Below are 22,364 nucleotides of genomic sequence, written 5' to 3'. Positions count from 1 at the left end.
CCGCTGGCTCGGCCCGCCGCGCTGTTGCTCACGGCGTTCGTATGATCCGTAGCGGCGCGGCAGTGCGTTCGGAACAGCCGATTTTTTCCGTATTGTACGCAATGTATTTCGGCCGGGGAATGTTATGAATTCGTATCACACCGAAATTCGTACCAGCCAGGATCGTATCACCGGTGTTTTACTGCATATCTGCTTATTCTGCCGACCCATGGTTGTGGTACAGTTATGCGAGCGGGGCACTCTAGCTAAAAGCAAGCTTACCGTCCTGTGCGTCTCGGCAAAACCCAGGAACTTCTGGACATCTGGGTGGAGGTGGGCGTCGGCGGGGCGCTCAGCGCCAGGCGTGGCAGGCGGCTGGCCGTCCTGCTGCTGTGCCAGGGGCGACAGGGGTGCCATCTCCTGGTGGATGTGCGCCAGCTGGGTTTCGCGGCTCTCCGAACGGTACTCGCGTCGGCGAGGAGCTGCGTCCCGCGAGCCACCTGTAACGGCGCTGCTGCCAGTAGCTGCAGCAGCCGAAGGTGCGCTGGCGTGCACCAGGAAGAAAGCCTCCACAGCTGGCTGGAGAACCAGCACGGCATGCTGGTCCTGCATAAAACCATAGAAGAAGACTTCGCATAAGATTCCAGCATTGACACACTTGGCGTACGAATTCACTGTCACAAGGAGGCAGGGAACGAGACGAGCCTTAGTATGACTGAAGTGCTTTTAGAGGCCAGTATAATTGACAGGCGTGAATTAAAGGGACACTAAAGAGAAACCGGAAGTTGAGCTTAAATGGTAGATTATCCTTTCACGATCACAGCCATACCATTCTTACTGCAAACAGATGTTTAATAAGCGAGAAAATAGTGAAAAACTGAAGGATAGGTGCTGACGCCCCTTCGAATTTCCCGCACTACACGTTCGTGACGTCGGAGATTACAAATGCAGACCGGTCGCGATTGGTCGAGAGCGATTTATCGCTGTTAATAAAGCGCAAAATGAAATACACCTTAAACGTACATAAACCGCATTTGCCAACTTTTTAAACTGTTTCAAGTGAGGAAGTACAAGTTTAGCACCAAATTAAATAAATAAGAAAAAATGGCATGGCGATACATCCGGTCGTGATAGTTTCGTAGTTTCGTTCTTGGTCAATGCATCGTCGCGCACGCCTGTTCCGCTCTACGGTGTTTGGTTGCGTGTTGCGTGGCTCGAAAAACGTTGCCTTCACGGGAAACAGCCAGAAAATGCCTCGTGTGCGTAGTGTTGAGGGCTGTATAAATGGCCCAAGGCGCTTGCTCAGGGGCAGCGGCAGTCTTGACTCGATTGTGTCCTTTCATGTGGTGTCGCGCGGTGAGCCCCGGCTCCCCGGCGTTCGCAATGGCTCAGTGCTCTGCCGATGATAGAACGGCAAAAGAGCCAGAGAAACTGATGGTGTGCTCTCTGCATTTCTCGCCCTCGGATTATGTGTATAATCCTTCATTCGGAAAGTATCTTGGCGTGCCCCAGAGGCCAGTCCTTTCACGAGCAGCGGTTCCCTCAATGCAGCCTTCATCAAACCCCCTACCGGTGCCCCTGCAGCAGCAAAGTGGCGGCTCGGCGAGTGCTGAATGTCATTAAATAAAGACACGAAATAACCATACTGAGTACGTGTGCAACTTTCTACGCTTGTTCTGTCAGGAACATCGTCGCCTGGCGGACCGGACGCTTCGCTCTCCGTCGACGAAAACGAAGCTCTGCTTTCCGCCGGCGCGGCCATCGCACGCGGAAACACCTACCGCTCGAGCACGGAGGATCATTTCTCGCACCGTTTCACTCAATATCGCTGAAATGCAGTCCTGCTTCCCTGGCGAGCTCTTCGTTGCAAGGTTCAGCGGCAGCAACGGTATCCATCGCGGCGCACGCAAACGCAGCGACCATGCATGCAGCCATGATGCATTCAGTGCCTCGGCCGTTTACGCAAGCGGTGACGTATCATGACACATTCTGATTCGCTGAGAGCAATGAAATCTGTGACGACACTGCTTCAGCGCCAAATCTGGGGTGAGAGAAATTGAGGAAGAGATATTTGGTCTTTGTTTACGAATTTCTCCGCTAATAACTCATATTTTTGCACCCAACAAAAACTGCATGCATTCCTGAAGGTCCCTCTTTTATTCCAGCTGAACTTCCTGTTTCTCTTTAGTGCGCCTTTAAGAAACAGGAGAAGCCTACATTAACATACACAGTGATGCTACTGCGGACTTCTGATTTGGAGCAATTTTTGGAGCATCAGAAATTTCATTTTGGAGCACTTTGGAGCAGGCAATTTGGCATTTGGGAGCAGCTTGGAGCAGCTGATTTTTCACATCCTGAAGTATTTCAAAAACGAGTGTACATGCGACACACACACACACACACACACACACACACCACACACACACACACACACACACACACACACACACACACACACACACACACACACACACACACACACACACACACACACACACAAATTGATATCGTGTCATATATTGCTGATGTCATTCCGTATATCCATAAACAGAAATGATGGACACATTGGCGGCATGCAGTTATTATAATCACATGTCATGCTGCACTTCAAACAAGCGACAGTAGAACCCCACTGTTACGTTCCCGGGCGCTGCGTCTTCCCGGCTGTTAAGCTCCCATAGTACCCAATGCATTGGTAGCACCGCTGTTGCGTCGCAAATGTGGGACCGTTCCCGCATCATGTGGCCTCTGGGCTGCTGTGCCTTTGTTCTGCGTTTTTCATGTTTGTATGGCATTCTTTACTGCTGCTCTACAAAGAGCATGGTGCCTGGGTTTCAAACCAAGGGAGGTGCAGAACTATGTGGGCATAAATATACAGTAGTTCTAGCGTTGTACCTGCAGACTGCCTCATTGATAGCAGTCTCTAGTGCAGTCAGTGAGGCATTGTTTTCTTTTGGTAGAATCGACCATGTTACTGAATGAAGGCTCTCAGCAGCCTTCTGAATCATCTTCCATTGACATGGAGGTTAGGAGAGTCACTGATAGATAGGCAGCAATGCAGCTGCTAGGTGCTTTCCAGCCTGTACTTTTGTATGATGCCTCACTTCTGCAGCCAGGTGTCTGTGCCAGCCCAAGTGGTCTAGTGAGCAGAGCTCATGATAAGGTTCTCTTTATGAAGGGGTGGTAGATAGGTATTGTTACGAGATATCGTGGCATTACGACAATAGAGTCGGCACACGATGTGCTAAGTCGCGGGTACGAGGTGCCGACACGCGAAATGCCTGGTCGCGGGTCCAAATAATAGACGCTCGGTAAGCTCAATCGCGCAGTCGGAGGGGCCGACGCGCGAAATGCCTAGCCGCGGGTCCGAGGAATAAACGCTCAAGGTGTCGACACTCGATGAGCGATGTGCCGACGCGCGAAATGCCTAGCCGCGGGCTCGAGGAGTCGACGCTCGACGTGCCGACGCGCGAAGTGCCTAGCCGCGGGTCCGACGAGTCGACACTCGGTGAGCGATGTGCCGACGTGCGAAATGCCTAGCCGCGGGCTTGAGGAGGCGACGCTCGATTAGCTTAGTCACGCCTTCCGAGCTGCCGACGCGCGAAATGCCTAGCCGCTGGCTCGAGGAGTTGAGGCTCGCAGGGCCGACGCGCGAAGTGCCTAGCCGCGGGTCCGAGGAGTCGAGACTCGCTGAGCGATGTGCCGACGCGCGAGATGCGTAGCCGCGGGCTCGAGGAGTCGACGCTCGATGTGCTTAGTCGCGCAGTCGGAGGCGCGGATGCACGAAATGCTTAGGCAACGCCTCCTAAGCTTAGGCAAGGATCCGAAAAGCCCGCGCGCAATGTGCTGGATCGCCGAGTCGGAGACGCCTACGCGCGAAAGGCTTAGCCGCGTGACCGAGGATTCCGTGCCCGAAGCTAGGTCACGAATCCGCGTCGCCGATGCTCCGAATGCTTGGCCGCGGGTCTGAGACGTCTACAAAAAGCGGGATCGGCCACGCTACTGCGATGTACACGTAGCGCCCGCTCTAATACTAGTCGAGATTACGGAAACTGTCCAGAGATCGCGAAGAGACCGCAACAAACGGTGCAGACGACGCCATCGCGAAGCGAGCACCGGACCAATTGGCGAACCGGGCTGGAGTCACGTGGCGGGCGCGGGCAATCGGTGGCTCCGGCACGACCTTCAATCATTTGCTTTTTCTGTGCTTGTTTCTGTATGGAGGAGATAGCTGAAGCGCAAATTTGAAGACGGAGAAATGCGCTTTCCAACGAGTCCAAGATGGCGGCGCTCGGCTGCGCCGTTCCGGAGACATCGTGGCTTGAAAAACGCCGTTTTTTCGCGATTTCCGCGAAATTTTTCGGCACCTTGGCTGATACAACAATTTCTTTAGAGCACTTCTACTTGGTTTTCAGCGATGATATTTCGGAATCAGATAAAATAAGAGTTACAGAAATTGAAAATGTGATTTTCAAAAAATCGATTTTTAGCCATTTTTCGCGATGCGAAAGCCGCGTCCCCCCTTAATCGGGACGCACGCGCTAGTGCTGTTTCTTCTCCTGTTCGCAACTAAGGCTAGCCCTATCATCGCGTTGCACGTTTTAATTCCCCGTTGGTCCAATTGTCGGCGATATACGCCGCCAAATCCGAGACTGTTTGGCGCAGTTAGGCGCAATTTTCGTCGATTGTATCAGGATGGCGCAGTAAATCCCATTTGGCGCACTTTGGCGCAGTTGGCGCAGGAGTGGAATCACTGCATACAATTCTGTTCCTTCTAGACGCACCACTGGATGAAGATGGGAAATGTTAGCATTTTACATACTGTCAAATTCCGTTAGTTCAACCCTAACAGGAGTGACAAAACTGATTGAATTATCAGGGGTGTCAAATTAAACAAAGTGCAGTAAAACGTCAAACACATAGCAGATTTCTTTGGCAGTATTTGCTTGATTCTAACACGCCCCTGAATCAAATGCGAGACAGATGTTGCCAGCAAAGGTGTCGTGCTATTGGTGTTACCATAAAGCTCAGGCTGACTGGTCAAGTTTGAACGATCAGGCTAATTTTAGGATCCAAATGACGATACTTTGGGCCCATAGAAATGCATGGGCGCTGGCCAGTACCTTTAAAATGGATCGAATTGACAAAAATCGAATTAACCGGAGCTGAATGACAGGACGTCTCCTACACCCACAGTCTTTGGCTCACAGAGACTGGCACATCAACATTCCTTGACTTTGCTATAGGCTTCATACAAAACGGGGTCCGTGGCTTCTGTTATCATTCTTTGCAGCCATTTTATTCTTTGGTTGCTTTTGCAGCCTACCTTAATTCGGAGGTCTAAATTAATTAACAGGACATGCATGCACGCACACGCGGTACGTATCAACATGTGGGCAGGACTGCAGCCTTTCAGTGGAGGCAGGGGGTGTTGCATATCATTGTATTAATTCTGGGATTGTACAAGCCAGAACGATGATTTGATTATGAGGCATGCCATAGTTTAATTTTTACCACCTGGAGTTCTTTAACCTATCAGCTAAATCCATTACACAAGCATTTGTGCATTTCGCCCTCACCAAAATGTGGCCAGCATGGCCAGGATCGAACCCATAACCTTGATCTTAGTAGCACAACGCTATAAGCCACAAGCTGCCACAGTGGTTGCTGCCTCTTCAAGCTCGCCAGTGCACACTTGGGACACTCATGCTCACAACAATACCCAATGAGCTGCACTCGGGCTGTGGTTCGTAGCTCACCTGGGTCTCAGCCAACTCGAGAAGGCAGTCACTGAGGGTGCTCCAAAGCGAATCCAGCCTCAGCTCCTCACTCAACGGCAGCGGCTCGTCTGTGGTGCCAGCTTCTGGTGCTGGTACAGAACTTTGCCGTGTTGGTGTGGACGCTGCCAACGGCTGTGCAGAAGCACTCTGCCCATTGGCTGCAACTGCAGCAGCACTACCAGATGCTGTGAAGACACCAGAAAAAAAAAAAGAAAACGAAACGGGTCAGATTGGCTTTAAACTACATACAGCACAGGACACTCGACGCTTACAAAAGACTTGAAGAGATAAAATACATAGTAAAAGTTGAAACGCTGTTAGTAACAGATCAAAGTAGAACATCTGTAAAAACACCCCAGAACCAGTATAATGTAGATTTCTACCACTCAATTCTATGCCGCTATTATCCACCATTCACAAATCTCGATAATGCAGGCAGAGCACCGCTTTGACCCCTGACGAAGTGCGAAAAGGAATGGCATTGGCATAAAATCTTTACGTTACCCAGGTCTGGGATTTCTGCTTTCAGCACTTCCTACAAATAAGATTTGTTTATCGAAGCCAAGGGCTAAAGTTGGTATGTCACAGCAATGTCTGCACAGCCTGGTAAATGTACTGTTACGCTCCTTGACTTTTGAACTACAGTAGACTTCTGTTAATTCGATTCTGTCCAAAGGCCTCGGCCAGCGCCTATACATTTCTACGGGCCCAAACTTTCGTTATTTAGACCCTAAAATTAGCCTTCACTGGATAAATCGAACTTGACTGGTCAGCACCCAAATTGTGACCCCAATAGCGACCCCTTCAGTGGCAGCGTCTGTCTTAGCTGAACTTAGGGGACAGTGAATGCATCCAACACAGGTCAATCCACTGCCGAAAATGCCTACTGTCTGCCTGCCCTAGAAAGATTTTTAAGCAAGAACAGTAGCTCCCAATGAATGATTACAGCATTTGCACAGTTCTAACGCACACGTCTTTTTACCCCCATGAGCAGTTGTCCACAACTTGCCTGCACGATGCTATCGGGCATGAAACCAAAACCGCATACGCGGTATTTGCAACAGCCTACCATCCTAACATGGCGACAGAAGTAGTTCTCTGTGTAGTATATGTGCCTAGCATGACCACATGCCACTTTGAGTCTACAACCACGAAAGCTCACTCAACAGATGTTATCGTACATGTTAAGCTAGCGGCAACAAGTTCCGTCACATTCTGGAAAATTGCACGTACAGCCTCCCTTATATTTAGCTATATCGCACGAGCGTCCATCATGCGTCAGTTTAGCACCTTTAGGCAGCGATAACAGTGAGACTGGTGGAAGTGCTCTCAAGTGCACTAAGCACGCTCCTGTGCAAGAGTCGTCTAATACGATGTTCCCTTCAGGAAGACGTCCGACCATACTATAGTGTTCTCGCGTAATATAGCCAAAAATGCGGGAGGCTGTACTTTGAACACACAAAAATGGGTGCGTGTTCGATTCCAGGGCATGTTGGAATCGAGCAAACACTGCCAAATGAATCGGCAATGTGCTTCAGCGTTGCTTTTCTGCTACTTGTTTAATTTAACTCTTTGTTACCGCTAGAAATGAGCTTATTGTTGGTGCTCTGCCAACGTTTTATTTTAGAACATAGCAGTCTCAACGTACACAGCGATACATAAAACTATAGCCTGACCATTGGTGTTTCCAATGAACGTGAAGCAGTAATAAGCGCTCAGACAGTTTTTGAGAATTCCTATGTAAAACTTCAGAGACACGTCAAGGGACACGAATGAAAGTAATAATTTGCTATTTTTAGTTTAAGTTCAGAGTGGAAAAAAAAAATATTCAAAATATGCACCTGGTTCCTAGTTTCCAATTTTAGTAAGTCAGATCCCTTAAAAAGATTATTCAGAAGATTTATTGGCTTGAATGCTAGCCATAGTGATGCCCACGCCATGCGTGAAAGCAGTTCCTTCGCAAATGTGAAAACAGATAAGTTCCTATTGCACAGGGAGCATTTGCTTCTACGCATTGCTACAGGCACTTGCTTCCAGTATTACAGCATTCTTTAGGCTCGCCAAGTAATGATCATCAAGTCAGGGAGCATGCAGAAGCTTCCTCATACTTGGATTATTTCATACGATCAGCTTTTCTAGGCAAGCAAGGTTGTCTAGCGTGCGTTCAAGTGGCGCACATGCCTCCACATGCTTTGTTCAGTTCTTGTACAGTGTTGTACAGTAATGTGTAATGTTGCACAATACTGTAGATTAATAAATAAGGGCCTGTAAGAGCTTAGACAGCTAGTGAAGCTCCGGTTGAAGCTCCACCTGGAATCGACTGCACGCTTTTGTGCGAGTGAAAAGCTACATGACGAGAAAAATTGCTTGTAAAATTTGTGCATCCACTGTCAAAGCGCTGGTGGATTAAAGCAACCCACGGGGGGGTAAAATAAAGTTGCACATGATATCAGTGAAACGAAATTATCAAAATAATGATACTCATGAGCATCTGCTAGTATTTGAGACACAGAACAGCCTATACGTCCGATAAGAAAAATGACAAGCCGAGAGAAGCTTCTGTGTCCTCGCTGTGTCATTTAAAGAAGACCTTGCCGAGTCGACCAAAGCGCACATTTTGTGTCTTTTTATTGAAGATGTGCTAGGAGCATCGGTGGCTAATCTCGACGATAACTCCGGTCGAAGCATTTTTTTCCAGACTCCCCAACCTGCCAAGCATATTCAAATATGACAATTACCTAAAGTTCAGTCGCCATTTTAGAGGGTGCACGATGTTGCTAGTAAGTAGATGAATTCTGTCAATTGAATTGATCGATTTCTAAAGGCATGGTAATGAAAGTTATGCAATGCTAGGAGACTCCTGAGCATGTGCAGCACTATTTTCTTGCCCTAAAACTTGTAAGTATCAAATTGTGAAAGATTCAGATATTCCATTCGATATTCGACTGTATTCTGTATTCCCACACCTCAATAATGGCCTACGGCTATGAATCCTGTTAACTGTGACTAAGTACAGATACACCTCGATATAATGAAGTCTGTAAAATCTCCACTTCATTGTACAGAAATTTCATTATGCAGTTGACTCTCATTACAACGGACCCTGGTAATCCGACAAAGAATGTCCGTTTTATCCGAAGTCCGTAATATCCGAAATGCTTCACTTCCGAAGCTTTGGTCGCAATGTGTAACAATGTTATTTCAGAGAGTGAGTGACGAACATCCAAAGTAAGAAAAGTCACAGTTTTGCAATAAAAGCGAAGCATCGATTGCGATAGAAAATTAGTAAACAGCTATACGAAGTAAGGATAGCAGATTTAACGGCCGCATAAAGTTGTAAACATTCGATTACTAATTAAATTAACAAGCACGGTGTCGCGCGCACACAGGTAAACACGAACACATCTCGTTCGATGACAGCAGAAAGTCGCTGTCAAAATGCTGCAGTCAGGAAGCGCTGCAGCAGCAGCGAGCGAAGTAAACTTCGAAAGCACAGCGTATGCAAAACTACTGGCACTGAGCGAACTTTGTCCTTTTAAAGATAAGATCGCTTTCGAGATACGACGCCTGTGCGGCAAGCGCTGTAAGCAGCAGCTTACAGCGCGCCCCCAAATTTCCAGTTCCCCGAGGCACTATAATGCCAGAGTCCCCTGTAGTAATTTTTGTACAAAACGTATCTCGTTGGCCTAGTTGTTTATCATGTCTAGAAAAGGTGCCAGAGAACACAAAGGACAAACACTGAGATCGAGACAGTTACAAGGTGTCTCGGTCTCCAGTAGCAGACAACACATAGACAAGCACGAAGACCGAGACGATCACAAGGTGCTTCTCAGTCCCCCCCCTGTTTGTCCTTTGCATTCTCCGGCACCTTTTGCAGCCTTAACTTTTGTAGGAGCCTCTATGGCATCAACGACAGCAAGGTGACGAAGCAACATGATGCTCATACTGGCGCAGCAATGAACAAAGGAAAAGAATCCTCCCCGCCCCCACTCCCGCCTAAGGTTAAGCAAGCGCTCACCGCCAGCCCCATCGACATCCATGTGGTTGTTGGCGTTAGGCTGCACTGGGCAGGCTGCGCGCTCGGCAAGCGGCGTGCTGGTGGTGAACGAGTCTGTTGACCACGAGAAGGCCAGGGGCTCTGCCGACGCGGGAATGTCGCACGCCCCCGACACTGCACACACACACACACACACAGACAGACACGCCAGTGCTAAGTGGCCAGCCACACCCCTCTACCTGACGATCAAGCCATGTGAGCTGCTCACACGGAAAACTGGGCCTCGAAAAACGAGCCACAGAAGTACGACCGACAGAAACCATCTCACATTATCGCATTTGTTTGTGGCCCACGCACTCAGAGAAAAAGCTGGAACGTTTCCGCAGCTGGGGCCTGTACTGTAGTTGGCAACGACCCAAGAATGCAGGGGCAAATGTACTGCTCCCCAACACAGAATTTGTGCGGATGAGGCAGCCAATTAGGTTCACTGCAGTGATGTCGAGGCAGAGGTGAACTTTTCGATGCCAGTGTCCTTTAGGAACTAGGTTTCAAAGTGCAATGGAGGCACAGAGCGTAGACTCGCTGCAGTTTTGTCGGCAGAGCTTGTACTCGGGTCGTCACTAAGTACGGTATGTGCCAACAAAAAAAGTGTAGCACGTTTTTTGCTGGCTGAGGGCATAAACTGCTGGGAAATTCCAACTTCTTCGTGCAACCCACACATGGTAAACTTTTGATGCCAAATGTCCATCGCAAGTGTGTGTGAGTGTGTGTGTGTGTGTGTGTGCACCCACCAAGCAATGCTTTAAAATCTTCTGCTACTTGACTGGACAACAGCATGACAGCAATGGTAAGGCAGGTGAGAGAACATGCATGTAGTACTCCGACCACAATCTTCTGGGCTGTTCAGCATGCCACAAGCTCTGCTGCTTATAAGCTTTGCAACATTGGATGAGTCGCCATTGACAACTTCGGTCTGCTTTCATGTTTTGTCGAACGTATTGACTTTTTCCTAAGCTCAAGGCTGTCAATCAACCTATATTCCGATTTATATGGTATTTTATGTACAGAGCTGAAGTTGTAAACTTGAACTCATATTTTAATACAAACTTTCTGTCAACATTTGCAAAACAATCTGGAGACCTAAATAATGAACGACAAAAGTCACAAGAATTTGCTGCATTTAAATGCAGCAAACATCATGCATATCAGTTGAGTAGTTGCCTAGCATAATAGCATTGCTACATTTCACAGATTAAAATACGGAAATGGAAGTTTGCCCCCACGCTATAGGTAGAAAAAGACCCTTAAACACACACTCCACCTTTAAACATTTCTTTCCCAGCAGCAATGGGCTAGCCTAACAAACACCTTTACACAAATAGCCACATTTCAGGGTCCTTTCACGAAAATAGGAAGAATGTGGGCACCTCTGAACAATTGCCATTTCACACACCGCCGAGATTCAAGTGCGAAAGCTTAGGCGCGCTGCTCATTATCATCAAGATAATGAACACATGCTTTATGATATGCTTTATTTCAACAAGTACTCTACTGCTACAGTGAAGCAGCTACTTGCAGCTTAAAAAACGTATTCTGGCAGCAGAAGTGTCAAAAACTTGGCAAGAGCAACATGAAACAGCCCATTCTAGACATTTTGGCCGCCGGGTATGGTTGGCTTGCAGGCCAGCAAGCCACTGAAAGCCAAGTGCTTATCTCGTGTGACACTCTCGTCACATGGTTGAGTGTTAACAGTGGACAGCACGTGTTTGTACTTCAGAATAGTTCACTTGCCACGTATCGACACAGTAAGCCATCAACAGGCTGTCAAACTTACAGGAGACCTTTCGCTGGTCCATTGGCGTTTCTATTTCTTTCACACAGAACCAACTGCAAACTTTTTAAAGCTGATATGGTGAATTTTTTTTATACATTGTAAATGTGTTTGCCTACAGTGCCAGAGGTTCTCAAGCATGTTCGTTCGAGGGAACCCTGCTAAGCTCCATGAAGCGCCAAGGCACACCCCCCCTTCCGAATTAAACAAATTAAAATGTCCTAATTAACCGAATGTCAAATTATCCAGGCTATCAAGAAAACAATAAATGAATGCATGCTTACTATATCAACACGCTTCTATTTACTCAATGAATCAGCAAATATTTTTTTTATTTTGCACAAGAGCAGTGCAGAAGCTGAAATTCTTGTCATCGCATGACTGGTTAGAGCTAGCAGCGGCGAAAGCCTCACGACATCCTTCGCAGCGTGGCCGCGACGCACGTCTCCATCTGAGACACGCTTCACTATTGCGCGCACATCCCGATTATTTTTTTGCTAGTGAGCTGGTCACCAACAAATTGTCCGTCCATCGCAATGAAGCCGGTGCTCTTCATCTTCGACAGCTTTGCACTGAATCAAAGTGAAACTACTGCTTGCTGCAACCACTGCGGACGAAACCGTGGCCGTTATCGACGCGACGGCGACCTTACGGTTCAGAAGGCAGGCAGCCGACGCACGCACCAAGTCAAAACGAAACTACCGTTTGCTAGAACAGGTGCGCACGGATGGTAACTACGCAGTTGTGAAGGTACGCAGCCGACACGCGCACCGAGTGAAACTGAAACTACTGTTTGCCGCAACCGTTGCGGTCGAAACTGTGGTGGCTATCGTCGCGATCATAGATGGCGACTACACACTTGCGAAGGCACGCGGCTATCTGCCAACGCGGTGTTACGCACGGCGATTAACGCAAGAATAAAGGATTTGAGGGCACAATTAGGCACGAAGTGTTCCGGCGTTGCTGTCAGTCACGTATCGCGTACGATTGCCACTGAGGACCATAACGATGCGGACTGCGCCGCTTCGTTTTTGGACGCTAGCGCTTTTGCTCTTTTGCGGCGTGCATTTGCGGTGCTCTGCGCACAAATTTTTTTTAATTCCTCCAACGTATACGTCAGTGCGCACGCTATCGGCACCTACCCTATCTATAAACGGGAGAAATGTGCATGGTGGTAAGTTACGGCTGCCGAGATTCAAGTGCGAAAGCTTAGGCGCGCTGCTCATGGCTGCCCGATTTCGGATGTTGGGTGGCTACGAGCTGCTTGCGGATTTATTGGGCTGTTCGTGCGTTGCTGTTATGCACTGTGATGTGCTTTTTGACATTCGGGCATGGGTAATTTAGTGGATTGAGCGCACCTCGTGTTCGCCGTTTTAGGCACTTGACGAGCGCGGGACCGCGGATAATTTATAAGTGGCTCGTGGAACCCACTTTGAGAACCCATGGCCTACACCATCATTATATCCAATGTTCATTACAAACTTGTACACATATAACGAGTATAGGATATAATGAAGGTATCTTCGTGCTGGATGCAACTGTTCAAACAAGGTTCAACTATAGTTTAAATTGTTGTGCAACTTTTTTGCTCTGTTCAAAAGTGAACTGGCTCTATGGGCAACAAGGCAAAAGAAAAAAAAAGAAACATGCTTTCAAGAATGCTGTTGCAGGTCTTTGGCAACTCCACTTCTCTCTTTAACGCCCTTGGGCTTTGAGAGTACGAAAATAAACAAGCAACATGCGCCCAAAAGCAAGTGCAACGACCACTCACGCCTCCTCCTTGCTTGCTGCTGCTGCAGGCTGCTATGTGCCGCCTCCCTCAGCTGAATGACCACCTTGAGCACCCGCAGGAAGAACGCTTGCGAGGACATCTTCGAGGTGAGCGCCCCCATCGAGGGAAGCTGCAGCTCGCGGCCACCCTTAGGAAGGCGGCTGCTGGGCGCACCTCCAGGACCGGCCACGGAGCCACCCGGTGCTGTGATCACCACTGTGGAGTGCGTGAACCGGTCCTGAATGGTGCCCGCCGTGGTCCGGATGCCTGACGTGCCTGCGGTAATGAGCAAGAGTCACGGTCGAGACGAGGACAATGCATTGCATTCTCAAGATGGGTTGTCGGCTGACTGAAACAGAAATTACGAGTGAATTGTGGCGTTTAACGTCCCGAATATGTGCAGTGGATTGAGTAAAGCTGTTGTCGAGGGCTGTGGGTTTCTTTTGACCACCCAGGGTTCTCCAACGTGCACTTAAATGTAACTGAGAGATGATTTTGCATTTTGCCCCCGCAAATGGCAGCACACGTTTGTTCTTAGTGAACTGGAGAGAGCTGGCTAGTCACAGCACCCTCGCGGCGGCCGCGGTAACTACGCTAGGCATCAGACGCAGCTACATGCAACTGTAGTGGCTAACTGCAGTGCCATCTTGTCTGACGAATACAGCCCCATCCAAATTATGCACTTGAAGTGCTATCATTATATAGCACTTCTAGCAGATATATAGTAGATATTCAATTCAGGAATCTAATTATTCAAACGTTCACTATTCAATTTGATTCAGTGATATTAGAGTATTTCCCCACCCCTACTTTAACGCAGGAAAGAGTCGTAGCCCCTGAAAACCCCCCGAAACTTGGGCCAGTCCCAAAAAATACAATGAAGTGTGTTACCAGAGAAGAAAAAGAAAATGACATTCGTTCATTTCTTTCCGATTGGGCAATGCACCACGCCACTGTTGCGTGACACAAATGCCTAATCAAATCAATCCGTGATTAGGCAAATCAGGAGAATGAATCACTCTGCTCATAATGAATAGCACTGGCCATCCTGTGATGCAAGCGCCCTTGTCTGGTCAGGGCAGCAGTTAAAAAGGGGAGTGGGCATTTTGGGCTGTTACACGACCCATCAGTCATGCAACCCAGAGGACTAACCAGGCTGTGGCGAGGACACAGCAGAACCTCGTCCCGCAGCATAGGCATCGTCCCGCTCATTCTCCTCCAAGGCAAGGCGCTCGGAGGCAAGGCGTGCATTAAGAGTTCTCAGCTCGGCCAGCAAGGCAGCGATGGAGGTCTCAACGGTGGCACCCAGCGACCGCGCCCCCTCGAGCAGCAGCCGCAGCACCACCTGCCGCGCAGAGGGGCATCCACGCGACAATCGCAGCAGCAGAGATGTTGCGTCTTCCAAGCCCTCCTCCGAGCAGGCTTTGGACGTCAGCGTCTGGGATAGACGGGCACAAAACACGGCAAAGAACTCTATGTAGTAAACATCCAGCTAGCCCACTGCAGTACTTCAGTGGATGCTTGGAGCAACCACAGAACAGATACAGTAGAACCTCGTTGATAGGATCTTCACCGGAAACTGAAAATAAAGCGTATCATCCAGCTAAGAATGTATAATCCCGAAAAACGTATTATGCAGAATCGTATCAACGAGGTTCCACTGTAGCGTTGCATTGGCTGCAGACACGTCCAATGTACAGTGACACTCTTCTAGGCAATGCTTCAGGTATGCAATTCAACACCACCAGCAACCGTGAAAATTCTTAGTTGGGCTTGGCAGGATACTACGTGAGCCAGCGTACATAAACATACATCAAAGTTGAAATATTCAGCAGGCTGACCAGTGTGAATTGAACAGCTTAGTTATCGCCCACCTATGTCATTCTTGTTAGTTCATTACATCTGCATTTTCTTTGTTCATGGAGGAAGAACAAACTGGGCAATAGAAAAGATGGAGACAGCCTGCATTTGTGGGGAGCACCCCATGCACCCATCTTCTCCCATGTACTTCCGTCGCTGTGCGCACGCATCGGGAGCCGGCGCAGACAAGAGAGAGAGGCACTTTGCTCTCTCCCGGTTCTCGCTCTCCTCTCGCGACACGGGTACCCTCGCGGGAAAAGGGAAGGTATCTGACGGGCGAGGAGGCAATTCTCCTCATGAAAGATAAAAAGAGGTAAAAGAGCGCCATCGGGAGATAAAAGAGCGCTCTCTGGCGTCCCTGCCTCGAACCTGCTGGAACGGATTTTACCTGCTGTAACCCGTGAGTGACCTCGCTTGCGTGACTATCGCACGCAACGAGGCAAGCCTATTTATTACTTATTATACAGAGTAGACTTCCCTCAGCAAGTGTGCCTTATTGCCCGCAGCAATAAACGTAGAGTTGACTTGCTGATTGCCTTATTCGCTCAAACCCTACGTAGCTGCGATTGAACGTGCTACAGGTTGGGGAGTACCCCCACACATTTAATCATGACTCCCTTCTCTAGTACAGCTACACCTTGGCATAACAAAGTCTGTAAAATGAGCAATTCACTTCGTTATTTTGAAGTTTCTTTATAATGAAATTAAACCTTTTATGCAAACAAGTATAGTTGCCAATGGATTTTCCTTACACAGAAGGGGTCCGCAAGTTTTCCAAACTATCGGGCAATCGGTAAAAGCAAACTTCAATCAGAAAAAAAAAAACAAAAACATTTCATTATATTTGAGAGATTGTGACAAAAGATACAATTTCACGCCATGTTGATATCTTCACACTGGCCGTACGAAGCGAAGCCAGCCACACTTTTGCATCCACTCTGTCCCCGAGGCTGATAGTGTCACCCGCAGTGGGACGACGCTATCACGAAAAGCACCGACAGCTGGGACAGAATGCGCCGCCTGCCTCTCGCTCACTTCAACGTGTATCCGAAACGAATACGCAACGTCCAATACTAAACGCGCAGGAAGACAGCGCGCACGATGTCACGCCATCGCGACACATCCTCTCTTTGCACACGCCGGCAGATTATCTCTAAAACAAGGCGAGTGGGCTGTGTATGTACTCAGCACTACTGACATAAAATAGGCTGATGATGACTCACCTCGACTGCAAGCTTGAGATGCTGTTCAAGCACCACACTCTCCACATGTGGAGAATCGTCTTCCATGGCCACAACCTCCATGGGCTTGCTTGGGGCAGCCTTTTCTGCAGCAGGTGCCGCAACTGCAGGTGCCGGAGCAGTGGGTGCCGGTGCCACGGGTGTTGGTGCTACGGGTGCAGTTGGCACAACCGGTGGCACTGGCGATGATGCAGCTGCAGCTGCTGCCGATGCTGCCGATGCCGCTGCTGCTGATGCTGCTGCTGCCGATGCCGCTGCTGCTGCTGCTGATGCAGCTGCAGCGACCGATGATGCCAGGGCTGCATTAACAGTTTCTATTTTTTTTAGATCGAAAATAAGAAGTTGGTGGCATTGAGCATGCTTGGTACATACATCACTTCTGCCAGGAAATCGAGGTTAACGCCCTGCTGCATTCTTTAATTTTCTTGTGAAAAAAATTTTGACAATCCTTTGTTTAGGCCAGATATGCATCCAACCTTACTTTTTCTAAAAAACAAGGCTTGTTTGTATTTCATGGGCCAAAATTATCGCGTAATGATACACACATGCACTGACATTTTGTGACAATGCTAAAAGAACTTTTGAATTGCTGAAATCATGCAATAAATATCCGAACCATTGAAAAAACTTCACACATTGCTTTAAGAAATCGAGCGTAACGTCCCCAGCTCCATCTTGTAGAAGTTTCATAAACATTTGATGATGTCAACCTTGATTGACTAATCGGTGGCTTCGTCGTAAACACGGCTGGCATTTTCATTTTTATTACTTATGCTACAGCAATAATGATGCCAAGAAAGAGTGCAGCCCTTACAAACATTCAACATTATTCACTTCTATTTAACTTCAAAACAAAGAATTGATATTTGCACAAGCCTACGCAGGTCCAATAAGCAGTGTCAAGATTCATGCAACAGATTTTAAATATCATTATTTTCCTTGGCGCTCTTGCTTTTTTGATGCACCATCTCAGCACACGCAATTGTGCACACACTGCCTGAAGGAGATGGAACCTCGTTATGACGATTCTGGGTAATACGTTTTCCGGGAATGATACTTTTTTCTTTTCTTTTCCCGATAATATGATATGGTTGGATAATACATTGGATGATACGATTTTCTGATGATACGCTTGATTTTCCGGTTCCAGTGAAGATCGTATCAACGAGATTCCACTGTATTCACTATGCCCTGGTACCGACGAGGAGAATGAACTTAATTACTTTAGTAATTTTTAATTGCAATGCTCATTAAACAGAGGTTCGACAGTAACATGACTGCACATTCCACCAATCAAGCAGAAGGAGCATCAAGTGCACCCACCTTCGGCAACTGTAGGGGGGTGATGCGGCTGTGGCTGCGGCTGTGAAGGCAGCTGCTGCTGTGGTTGCTGTTGTGGCTGTTGCTGCTGCTCCTGCCGAGAGCACGAAGGAACCTCGGTTGCCCGACCCAGCAGGGCCCCGTCAAGGTCCAGCGTGGCGGTGTTGTTGGACGTAGACGCCGCTGCCGGAGCGGAAGCGGCGGCGGCGGCAGCAGCAGCAGGTGGTGGTAGTTTGCTCTCTTGGTCTGGAATCGCCATGGAGACCAGTGCCAATAGCCGCAACAGGCGGTCTGTCAGCACGGAGCTCCGTTTCACGACGGGGTGCGCCAGCAGCGAGATCAGCTGGGCCAAGGGAGATGACTCGAAAGACCCTGCACAGGGAGATGTCGAAACGAGTGATGCACAACCAACGGGGATTGACTCTTTCAAGCATGGCGATAACCCACACTTTTTAATATTCTTGCTCTGCGCCATGCTAGCTTTCCTACAGTGTCGCCTATCTACGCCATTTTTTCAACGTTAATTCTCCTTTTTTTTTTCAGGCAGCAGGAACACTGACCGACTTGATACAGTGACAAGAACGTTGTGCTAGGTCAACAGCCATTGTGAAGATAAGAAAAACTTATCAAAAGCAGCATTAGTGCGCAGAAGGTACAATGATGCTACCCGAGACAACGAGAACAGTTTGGGAGACTTATGCACAGTGCATGGGGAACCAGTATAGCAGGCGACAGCTGCCTGAAATCTTTTGTTCTGATGAAAACAGCATATTCTCCGAGTATTCATTTACATTGGTCATTTCATTTATGCCAGCCATCTCGTTCCTTCATTTCTGTCAGTCTATCTTACCGGTTTAATTTCTTGAAAATAGTATTCAGCGTAAACTGAGAGGCAATACATGCAACCCTTCATTCCGAGCACTGACACCAGTGCAATGCCTACGTACCGGCGTTGCCTTCCTCTTCCGGCGGTGCAGCCTTCGGGGTGCGCTTTCCAGCACTGACACCCGACGCGTTGCAGTCGAGCCGGACCAGGACGCTCCAGAAGTCGCCGTCCTTGCCCGGTTCGGCAGCCAGGGGTGATGCCACACCCGATGTCGAGGGTGCTGACCGCGATGACGGGCGGCACGAGGCACTGGCGCCGCCCGCATTTGTCTTGCCAGTTGGCGGTGCACCCGGCGGTCCGCCACGGACTTTCTCCGGGAGGAAATGGACGGGGAAGCTCTTGGCCAATGAGATCAGTGTGTCGAGAACATGCCTGGGGAGAGAGGAAATTCCACAATTCAGGCCTTCATTGTTATACATATATTTAGAGAAGAAGTGAGATAGAGAAAGAAAATTGCAGTCTTCATCAATGCACATGAGCTCGCACAGCAATACGAGTGTGTTTGAACTGAACTGTTCTGGTGCACATGCTCAGCTATGGGTTTACACTGACAACGCCAATGATGACGATAATGATGTGTAAAATTTACTTCCACAAGCTTACAACATTTTTTGATGATCAGATGTAGCACAATTAGAAGCATAGGCACAGGCCCTCCAAAAAGCCAGGTCATTACAGGCAAAGCACCAGAGGCTTATTACAGGCAATGCACATGCATTGAAGAGAGTTAACTGTATTCGAGAAGGTCGGCCAAGTAAATGTAAAGCCACCGAAGTCGAATAGAAAGGCCCTACTTTACACAAGAACGTAAGAAAAAATATTAAAAAAAATCGAACAGCAGCTGGCGATGACAGTGCCAGAAGCTGCCAGTCTATGCGCAGGGGTGTGACTGCCCTAATTCATTTTGAAGCAATTTTTGGAGCAAGTGAAATTGTGTTTTGGAGCAGACAAAATTTCATTTTGGAGCACTTTGGAGTAGATAAAAATTGCATTTTGAAACAGTTTGGAGCCGGCGAATCGGAGTTTTGGTGGCATAATGAAATATGGCAGCGCATAATTAATTTTGAAGCAATTTTTGGAGCAGACAATTTCATTTTTGAGCCGCTTGGAGCAGCCTAAATTTCATTTCGGAGCACTTTGGAGCAGACAATTTGATTTTGAAACAGTTTGGAGTCTGCCAATCAATCTAAGTTTCGGTGGAATGGAATATGGCAGCGCACTTCGAAACCATGACGAAACACATAATAAACCAGCATAAAGCGCACAGTAGAAGCGCGCTTTGTAGCTATAGCATACTAGAATATGGAAGAGTGGGTCGAGTGGCAGCACGGCGCATGCTTTCCTGTAAAGCCGAAAACATTGATGCTAATACGACTGAACTACTTCCAACGTCGACGCTCATGATGACAGTGGAGAATGTCTGCAAATTATGCGGTCCAATCGACACGGTAACATAATGTCTGGGTCGCCGCCATATGTCACTGCAGACCCAGAGAGCCGCAACCAAACCTGTGCTGGTGTAAAGTAAAACCATTCCAATCTATTTTTATTGCGACAGCAATTATGTGGACACTCCAGGCGCATTTCTACCGTCGTTGTCGCCGTGATGTTCCACATAAAGTCCAGAGGCGATAAAATCATCGCCGCGCACCGAATGCCGTATGTGCGAGGGTGAGCTGGCGGCTCATTCTCGCATGCACAAGGGAGGAAAGCGCAGAGGGGGGAGGTTCTACTGCGGCTGCTGCTGCGAATGGCGCAGCCATGCAGGCCCTATCTTGAAAGCTATCTGTGAGGGGGGGGACAGAGTGCGAGTGCCGATAGCTTCATGCGCGCTGCATTTTCACTGCTTAGTTTGCGTTGAAGCAAGAAGCAGCACGAAGGTCAACTTGCTCACTGCTGCTGCCGCGCTACCTCACTCCAGTGCTTTGGCAGTGAATTTCCGCGGTCATCGAGCGAGCTGGATTCATGCTTGCCTGTGCGCGCGTGACACATGCTTGTTGATTTAGTTAGTAAGTGAATGTTTAAAGTTTAAAAGGTGTATAAAACTACTATCCCTATTTCGTATAGTTGTCTGCTAATTTGCTATTGCAATTGATGCTTTGCCTTTCGGGCGGAAACTGCTACTTTTTATTCCAAATCCGCCATTAGACATTCGTGATAGGTAAAAAATGAGTGCAGCTTGCACTAGTGGTGCAAGGCTGGAGCAGACAGCGGAGCTTGTGATCGACCACGCTACAGCCAGGGTCGCTATCCCGACGACGCTGGATACTCAAACGCAGACTCTCGCATTCTCTTTCTTGAAACTCGGGATCTTTGACTCGACGACGCCTCTTCTCGGCTGCAGCTTCGGCACGGTATTCCCGGATCGGCGCGCCGCTGCACAGATTCTCGCTTGGCCACACGACGCGTTTCAAGACGCGGCCAGGCAAAGCATTGACGTGTCTAGGCGAAGCGAGGCACATGTGGTTGCTAGGCGACACGAAGTGACGTCATGGCTAGACGGAGCAGGTGTGCACGCCAAGTGGTTGCTAGGCAACGCAGTGACGTCATCGCCAGGTGCAGTTTCTGGTCTACGCTATACGGGCTAACCTCCGGCTTAAACAGCTCCGCTGAATGGCTCAGGCCTCGCCCATATGGGCATAAAAATAGATTAGAATAGTTTCACGTCATACCGGCCTGTCCGCTGAACCCACTACAGCGTGCGCCTCTAATATCTAGTTTGCTCGCAGCGCCCTCAGCCTACTTTACTTTGTTTTGTGCCTCAACTAGGAAGCGCCATGCCGCTGGGCCCACCTGGCCATTCCAGCCGGGAGTGGCTGCGCATGCACCGGCGCCTTGCCGGAAGCGCAGAAAAGTCTCGTGTTACGAGCGCAAAAATAGATGAGAAACTGTGCGGGAGGTGCCGTCCCGCGATGAGCGGAATTTGAACAGCTGCACTATTTTTCAAAAAATGAATCCGCTCGCTGTTCGGTGCCACTGCTTGAGCACACATGCCGAAGCTGTTCTGCCGCAGCGTGGCGCAATTTCGGTCAACTTTCTGTGTTTTGTGCAGCTTGGCGCAGCAATTTGCATTTATATCAAAATGGCGCAATTGGCGCAGGAGTCCCACCCCTGTACCGTATTTATTCTATGACAAGGCGGTCACAATTATAAGGCAAGGGTGTCCAATTGAAGGACCCAAGAAAAAAAAAAAATGTTGCATTAATGTGGCTTTACGGCATCGTGGGGCATAGTGCTGTAAAGCCACATTATAATGCGAAAGTCACGCTGCCGTTCAGCCACACTACGTGGCGAAATTCGCACTGTCGTGAAGCCACACCTAAAGGCAAAATTCGCGTATATGGAGGGGGGTGGCTTCGAGGTTGAAGATTCTGGAAAAATACCTCGCCTTATATTCGAATAAGTACGGTATGTGCAAAAAAAGTTACTTCTTTAGTCCTACTATATCGCAATTCACAACCAAAGAGGTGTATGCCTAGTTTAATTGCCTAGCACGGCTACCAATATGGATAGAGCTGTGAACGGTTAGGGACCTACAACAGAACTAGAACGACGACAAAAACAAGCTGTGAGGCATTATAAAAAGGAAATCTGGTCTATCGTTTCTTATCCAATAGGGAAAAAAAATTCTGCAGTCTGGACAATTTGCTGTCCCCGAGTGGGTCAGGTAGGGACAAGTGACATTTACTCAAAAGTCGG

The 22,364-nt window shown here is 48.5% G+C and overlaps 1 protein-coding gene across 1 annotated transcript in view; it reads right to left on the bottom strand.

Moving 5' to 3' along the window:
- The window catches only part of LOC119431651 (E3 ubiquitin-protein ligase HUWE1-like), a 179,786-nt gene that overhangs the window by 31,125 nt on the left and 126,297 nt on the right, over positions 1 to 22,364 (bottom strand). Inside the window, exons 65-72 of the mRNA XM_049657964.1 lie at positions 18,727 to 19,037; positions 17,783 to 18,151; positions 16,442 to 16,758; positions 14,511 to 14,796; positions 13,359 to 13,634; positions 9,778 to 9,930; positions 5,739 to 5,944; positions 154 to 585 (exon numbers count right to left, since the gene is read on the bottom strand). Coding sequence (XP_049513921.1) covers positions 154 to 585; positions 5,739 to 5,944; positions 9,778 to 9,930; positions 13,359 to 13,634; positions 14,511 to 14,796; positions 16,442 to 16,758; positions 17,783 to 18,151; positions 18,727 to 19,037 — 2,350 coding nt within the window. The remainder of the gene's footprint in view (positions 1 to 153; positions 586 to 5,738; positions 5,945 to 9,777; positions 9,931 to 13,358; positions 13,635 to 14,510; positions 14,797 to 16,441; positions 16,759 to 17,782; positions 18,152 to 18,726; positions 19,038 to 22,364) is intronic.

This window comes from Dermacentor silvarum, chromosome 10 (assembly GCF_013339745.2).
Source record: "Dermacentor silvarum isolate Dsil-2018 chromosome 10, BIME_Dsil_1.4, whole genome shotgun sequence".
In the NCBI taxonomy this organism is placed as follows: domain Eukaryota; kingdom Metazoa; phylum Arthropoda; class Arachnida; order Ixodida; family Ixodidae; genus Dermacentor; species Dermacentor silvarum.
Note: the sequence above shows the minus strand (reverse complement) of the source record. Positions and strands in the feature narration are given on the sequence as shown.